The sequence below is a fragment of the Anguilla rostrata genome, chromosome 15, assembly GCF_018555375.3.
Source record: "Anguilla rostrata isolate EN2019 chromosome 15, ASM1855537v3, whole genome shotgun sequence".
Classification (NCBI taxonomy): Eukaryota; Metazoa; Chordata; class Actinopteri; order Anguilliformes; family Anguillidae; genus Anguilla; species Anguilla rostrata.
The window spans coordinates 23,863,567-23,871,455 of record NC_057947.1 but is presented as its reverse complement, the minus strand read 5'-3'; the positions used below and the strand labels follow the sequence as shown (position 1 = coordinate 23,871,455).

At 44.4% G+C, this 7,889-nt stretch overlaps 1 protein-coding gene across 1 annotated transcript; it reads right to left on the bottom strand.

Annotated features, from left to right (window-relative positions):
* Positions 1-464: 464 nt before the first annotated feature.
* On the bottom strand, positions 465-7,425 carry LOC135241064 (OX-2 membrane glycoprotein-like). Its single transcript, XM_064311170.1, has 7 exons — positions 7,316-7,425; positions 5,812-5,933; positions 4,564-4,890; positions 3,743-4,072; positions 1,933-2,217; positions 1,432-1,533; positions 465-1,104 (listed from the first exon to the last, which is right to left on the bottom strand). Exons 2-7 carry the CDS (start codon positions 5,882-5,884, stop codon positions 1,100-1,102), a joined length of 1,122 nt encoding a protein of 373 aa, XP_064167240.1. The 5' UTR covers positions 5,885-5,933; positions 7,316-7,425; the 3' UTR covers positions 465-1,099.
* Positions 7,426-7,889: the final 464 nt, after the last annotated feature.

Below are 7,889 nucleotides of genomic sequence, written 5' to 3'. Positions count from 1 at the left end.
ACAGAACACATACTATGGTCAGGAGGCAGTAAAACACACTGTTACCGAAAGAGATACACTTAACCTGAGCACACACAGGAAAACAGACACACACACACACACACACGTGCAAACACACATGTACACAAACGCAAACACACCCTAGCATGTGTGTGTCTATATAATCTGGATTTGGATAGAAAACTGGGAGTGAGCATGGCTTGAGCCAGAAGTTCACTGCATCATGATTTAACAGTGACAAATCATTAATTACAAAGCATATTTCAAATACATAATCAAGCTGGCAGATTTTTACAGTATCTCTATCTCTCCCCAATTGTATGTATTTCCACTATAGGCCTGCCCCATAGCCCCCTAGAACAGCAGAACCTCAAAAAGTGGAACCCATCAGGAATGGGGGTTGTTCAGAAAGTCATGGACTGAAATGTTCATAACTTAGAAAGTTAAGTCAAATGACACAAGCGTTAAATGGCATATTTTATTGGATGTAATGCATTCCACAACAGTTCATCTCATCAAAGGGCAAGCAGGTATCACAAAGCGCCGCTGTCACAATGTGTTGAAGTGAATAACATACAGTGAGGAGAGTCCATGCTTGGCCCTGTCAAACAGCACCATGGGGAATTGTAGGGTTTTTCTTAAACTTCAATGGCAGTGACATAACAAATAAAAGCTATAAACAATGGTAAAACAATAAATTAAACTTTTAGTGGTCCAGAAGGATGAGCAGCCTCCAGTCCCAGCCATGCTAATAACCAGCCAAGCTTTGTAACAAAGTAAAATTTAGTGCAGGCCACTGACTGATATTAATTTTACCAATGATGATCTTTGCACTGGACTGGCAAACTGTCCAGGAAGTATTCCTGCCTCTCACCCAATGCATGCTGGGATAGGCTCCAGCACCTCCCGCACCCCTGACTGGGAATAAGTGGGTATAGATAATGGATGGATGGATTGTTGTACTGTCAAAATGGCAGTCTATTTGTTTGTGTAATTTATGATGTCCACAGAGTTGCTGTCCATATGAGAGTTTCAGTCCATTGCAGCCCGACAAAGCTGAAAAACTCCTCTTAACTGCCTGGTGTTCCCACTGAACAGGTCAATCTGCAGTAAGAGTCAAAGAGAAAGGGGAAGAAGGAGCGAAACAGACAGAGACAAATTTCAAAGAGAGAGGCAGATAAAGTGAGACAGATATTCATTTCACACAGCAAAGTATCTGGTGGCAGAACAGAAAAAACTGTTGAGGAAATGAAGATAGACTGCGCTAGGCTGTCTTGTCACAAGAAACCACAGCTCTGAACCAAAACCAGGGAAGACTTTATAAACAGTTAAAGTATATTATATTACAACCTTGAATGTTGAAAGAGTGGACAATAAATGTGGACAATGCATTGTGTAATTCAACACACAGGCAATGACATAGACACTCACCGCACTTCCGCAAGAAACACTTGAAGAAGCAGATACACATGGACACTATGACCAGAATGGCCACACCGGTCACTGAGATAAGGACAGCGAGAGCCGTTCCCACTGCAACACACAAACACACACACACACACACACACACACAGCTAGTCAACTGCACAAGAATGCAACCGCAACAAAACAAGACGCACAGACACGTATCTTCTGTATAATGCTGTTTAAAGAGGGAGGTTTTTTTAACCAATGTGCATGTTGCACAGTGGAGACAGCATTTTGAATCAACGTATACAATTGGTGGTCAGTCATGCCTTATGATTGATGAAGGTGTTAGTTTAACAGAGTAAAAGGTGGGGAGAGTAGTTTCTGAGATAATGGATTCATCCGTCAATTACTACAAGCTAGGGAAACACACATGAAATGCTAACCGCTACAGAAATATTTCACAGCGGGTTTATTTCGACACAACGACGGATTAAAGGCGCAGGTACGAAGGCAGGTGCTTACTCTTGGTGTTCAGGGAGACGGACAGGGGCGTCTCCAGCCCACGGTGGTGGACCAGGCACTTGACAGACTTGTCGTTGAGAATACTGGTCCGCAGCACCAGGGTGCTTACGACCAGCGTGGACCCGTCCGGCTGCTCGTAGGACGTGGGCACGGGCGGGCCCAGGGTCCTGTTGTCCCCCTCCACGTTCCAGACGATCTCCACCGGCGGACGAGCCAGCGCCGTGCAGTTCGCCTCAATCACCCCCTCAGGGGTAGTTCTGTAGCTAATCTGGGGTCTGGGCAGAACTGGGGAACAAACACAGCATAAGAAGGGCTGAAGTTTAGGGTTGGCAACAGTCCCTTATCAGCTGGTATGATATAGCCTTTGTCCCATATCTCCATATGTCAAACAAATTTGACCTGCCATTGAAGAATTGGACACATTCCAACAAAGAGAGATTGAAATTACTGGTTGCCACGTATGTTACTATGTGACTACATAAGGTCTTCACTGGCCATATTCAAGTGTATTTAGCAGAGAGCTTGGTACTTTGAGAGCAGTGCCACAATAATAATGACTTTAAACTTAAATTCAAGGATCTGAAGGGTTGTAATGTTTCACATTTACACAGCAAAATCAGTGACAAACCACAGCAGAAAACGGATTAAAATGAGGCCACAAAGAAAAGAGGCGGGGCAGGGGGGGCGGGCCTGGTTGCTCGGCAACCGAGGCCGGCGAGTTGCGTCCCTACAGTACGTGAGCGCTGCAGCGGTCCGAGTGACGCAAAGAGAAACAAACAGTATCTGGCACATCCTTTCGGGCCTCAGCAGGAACCAGTGGCATTTTCCACAGACAAAAGTGCAGCTGTTCAGCCGAGATCACAGCAGGGAGGAAGGCACAGAGAGCGCCACTGTTCAGGGAACAGTGACATGTCAGGCTGTGGGCAGCAGCCTGAATTAATCGCCTCCCCCCCAGCAGCCACCTCTCTCAAAGCCCGGCTCTGTTCGCTCCATGGGCTGGCTCAGGCACGGTCATAATATTTGTGATTTCAGCTGATGGAAAATTATACACTGCAGAAGGGAGAATTATCACTAGCCAGAGGAGGCAAAGCAGTTTGCAATGTACTTTGTCAGGGCATTATAGTACTGAGTAAGCCTATACAGAAATATAGCCCTAAAAATGTTGTTTACCAAGTTAGTACTGTTAACAAAATGGGCAATTATATTAAGGGAATATGACAACTATAACTATTTTTAATAATTTTGGGCACAGTGAGATAGCCCATGTCCTGTGATGATAGGGTCCTGTTTGGGTGATATAAAGAAATCATATCACTCGTGTACTGATCTGAATCCATAATTTTTTATAGATTAGTAACAAATTTTTATAATCAGGTATTTAATGAAGAGTAGTTAGACCAGGTGTGATGCATCACATCTCATACATGTTGAGGATGGCAACAGAGTCAGATTCCAATCACCCAATCAATCTACACAGGTAGATTCCTGCTCCATCTTTTTCCAAAGAATTGCAGGACACTGGACATTTGGGGACAGACAAGTGCCTTTTTGAAAGCAGGGTGTGCAAAAAAAAGAATTATTGCGGATTTCATTGAATGGACAATTTCAGAATTTAGCAAACACTCTAATCCAGAGTGCCTTTCACAGCTTACATTACTTTAATGCAGCCGTTGACATATGTACTGAAGCAGTCCAGGTCAACAACTTTGCTCAGGGTTAAACAGCTGTGCCTCAGCTCAGCATTAAACCTGCAACCCCTGAGCTACAAGCCCACTTAACTAAAGCGCCGTGCGATGAGGGCGCAGTCTACCATAGACGGTGATGCAGGCGACAGCGCTCTTGCTTCCCTCGGAGATGGACTGGAACTCGCAGGTGTAGCAGCCTTCGTCCTCCGTCCTCACAGGGCTGAGGTAAAGCCGGGTCTTGTCCAGGGTGCGACTGAGTGACACGCGGTCCCGGAGGGGCTCCTCTATCACCGGGTTCCCCTGCTGCGAGTAGGACGCCACGTCGCTGGCGTCGCCCCGCCCCAGCACCTTCCGCCACAGGACCTGCAGGACGCGCTGGGGCAGACCGTAGGAGCAGGACAGAACAGCAGACTTCCCGCGCACCGCGGTCTTGTTCCCCTCCGCAACCACCGTCGCTGGAAGCCAACAGCCAGAAGACTTTCGGTAGAGAGTGACAGGTGAATCTACCAAGCACACCTCTTACAAAACCACTTCTATTTCTCACTTGAATCTAAAGGCATGAGTGCAGGCCACACATTGCTGCAGGAGAACACTAACGCCAAATGGCGAGTCATATGTCCTGTTGTTGCTGTACTTTTTTGGCATATTTTATTGCTGGTTTTGCTTGCTTTTGTTGAGTAAAGTGAGGAAAGGCACAGACTCCTGAAACCTGCAGCTGCCTGGTGGTTTCAATTCAGCTAGTTCAGGAAATGTGGTGAAATTCACTTAATTAAAAATATGGGCACTTTTTTTGGTTCATGAGTCAAATTTTAATAATTCAGCAAACTGACTGGGTTTACATGGAACTAACCCCAAGCCCTCATGCACACTCAGTATACAGTAAACTCATTTGCGTTTTCACTGGTCTTGTTTGGAACCTCCAGGCCACCACACGCACTCCACTCACCCGTGACGGCCAGGCAGATCTGGCCCTCCTGGGAGGCGGCGGGGTGCAGGTCGAACACGCAGCGGTAGCAGCCCTCGTCCTTGTGGCCCACCCGCTTGATGGTGATGGCGCTGGTGTGGCGGCGGGCGGCGGCCTGCTCCACGCTGTGGTCCGCCACGACGGCCGGCTGGCCCGGCACGTGGGTGAGCAGGGTGGCGTTCTGCTCGTTCACCCACAGCACGCGCCTCAGGGTCTCGCCCCCGCGCTTCGTCAGGTTGCAGCCCAGCGTAAAGGGGAGGTTGACCATGGCCTGAACGCTCCGGGGCGCCGTGACTTTACCGAGCACACCTGAAACAACCGTCGTCCACAAATACGTGACTGCCAGGGTTTCATATCCTTAAATATGTTCTTTGTGGTTCTCAGCCTAACACAATACAGGTTTGGCTTGTTATCATTTGCATTGTCTTTGAATTCTTCATTATCTAGCAAATGGTTTATTTCAGTGACCAGATGTCCTCAACAATTAGGACCTTATTGATTCATGGCAGACTTTAATTTGATCATTTAAAGCCTTTTTAACCTCTTTTTATGTTATAGTTTGCAATACAGCACAATAAGCACAATGTAAATATGGGACTTCTCTTATTCATGGCATGCATACTTATTTCTGACATTATGTGGCTTAAAAGGCTAAATAATCTCTCAAAACAAGTGTGCAATTAAGAAAATAGAACACCATGTTAAAATTCTGGTATTGCACTTGTGATTGGAAAGAAAACCATCTTACACAGGGGTACACAGGACTGTGGATGAGAACCAGTGATTTAGCAGGAGCCTTCAGCCAGAGTCACTTACAGTGAGTGCAGTGAAATAAGGTGGGTGTGGCAAGAACATCTCACAATCAACGCAAGTCCTTCATCAAAGATATATAAAGTTATGAAAAATTAATTTAAAAACTCAGAACTTTTTTAATGTGAAGAAGCAAGTGAGGGTTACATACTTGCAAAAAGTGATCTATGTTAGGGAAGTGCTAGGGGAAAGATAAGGAGTCAGGAAGCCAAGATGCGTGTGAACAGATGGGTTTTCAGTACGCAGGGTGAGATGGGCAGGGATGACTCTCCTGACAGAGATGGGGCCGAGCCCAAGAATAGCCATCTCCTAGGAGAAGAGCCACTGGAACATGTTGTGTTTCCAGTTCATATTTATGAGTCAGGACAATAGTAATATGGTAGAAGAATATGGCAATTGAACATAACATAAAATGGACACCTGGTGGTAGTATAGCAACCATCGTCAAGGACATATAGAGCTGCAGGCACCATGGCAGGACAGCATCGACCATCTTAATTTTCGAGGGAAAGCAGATGCATATCACTCCAATACTGGAACATCTGTTGAGACAAATATTTAATCCACTCATGTTTCTGAAATAACCACTGTGCAGGATATAAGGACTAGCTCTGTGTTCTCAGAATGTACAACAATCATGGGATTTAAAAAAAAAAAACCACATTCTCAGACTCCTACTATACACATCATAGCCTGTGGTTGTGATGCTACACCAAGGCGCACTGTAACAAATGTCACTTGCCGGTCACAATGCACATTTAAGATTTTCATAGCAGATGCTGAATGTTTAAGGCCGAAAATAAACAAATAAAATATATATAATTTACACCGCAGTTGCCGCATTCATATGGCAGACAAATATTCAGATGCGGTTGTGTCTTAGCTTTGGCCAGCCAGACCTTTGTGTACAGCCAGGAACATTCTACTCGAAACGGATGCTCGTCAGCGAGTTGGGGGTGGGTGCGACGCTCAAGAGAGAACAGTTTTACACCAAAGGAACAGACATTGTACTGTGATGGTACTGTTTTTGCTCAGCATATGTGTATTTTCGCAGACAAACTGAATAGCTCAAGAGGAAACCACTTCCTGAGTAAATTTTCTTCTTTTGTCTGTGCCTGTCTTCCTGGAACCTCACCTTGACATAACCGCAAAGTAGCACCATGCACTCCTCATATCAAAGTTCAAATTTAATCTAAGAAAACATTTCCCGTGGACACCTGACAATCTTGCGGAATAAATCCGTTTTTTTGTTTTTTTCTAGGTCACAAAATCGCAAAAAAATTATTTAGAAAATAAACTGAACGCGGGGGGGGGGGGGTGGAAGGCCTGCCCAAGTGTCAGTTTTTCAGAATAATGCGTTGGCACACGCAATTACATCAATGATGTATGATAACAGTTAACATTTGTTTATCCATATTTTTTCAGTTCAGTTCTGTGACTGATAAACGACAGACTAGGTTTTCTTGACAATGAACGCACATAATTCAAACACGGTCCTGGGATAGGCTACAGACGCAAATTATAAGGTGATTTAGAGTTAGTAACTTTTCCAAATCAACTTTTGTTCTCTAAACTATTGATTTAAGATATATCCGCACATTAATGTACGCCCCATTGTTACTTGTATCTGTACGCTAAGGCACTACATCAGGAATAAATATATTTCAATACCGTCCGACATTTTACCTTATGAATATGGCCTAGAAAGAGCGTTAAAACAGCGTAAATCCAAAATACGTTCAATGAATTAACAGAAAGCTTAACAAGAATCCATTCATAAAGCATCAGTAGGCTAAAGCCATCGCACAATCTCAGAAGTCTTTAGATATGGCTGATGTGAAATTATGCAAAAGTCTGGATTCTTCGAACTAAAATTAATTTAAAAGTCCATCAGTGGGAACTGCACCTTCGCCAGGTTACTTACCTTCGTGACTACATCAGCGCAGTGGGAATACGCCAGCATAATTTGCCACTCTAAGTGTCCGTGGCATGTATTTTGTTCGTGGAATAATGAATAATGGAGACTGGACCAGACCCGCCCATAACTGCCCAGAGTATAGTCTCTAATCACCAAGTAGTTAACGGTAATCAGTCAACAGAATACACAGCGCTAATTTGATTTATTGCGTCCAGCTTTTCATTTCACCCTTTTTGATCGAATGTAATAGGAGCAACTGCTTTGTGATTTGAAAGGGTGAATACCACACTGAATGTGCAATTAAAGAGGCAATGTTTAGTGTAATATGCTGTGGATCTCGCAAAGCTATTCAACAAGGAAACATTTCTTTGGGAAAGATATCTGTCGAACACAATCTGGTACAACGATTCATGGAGTAGGCTACACTTACTTCTAGTGGTGTATCCCAGAGGTCATTAATTAGAACATTAAAACATCCCATGCTTCCCGCCAACAAATTGTTCTGCAATAAAAAAATGGGTTTCAGTTAATTCAATATTTGACTATCCTGTGACAACAACACGTTGTATGGCAATTTTTT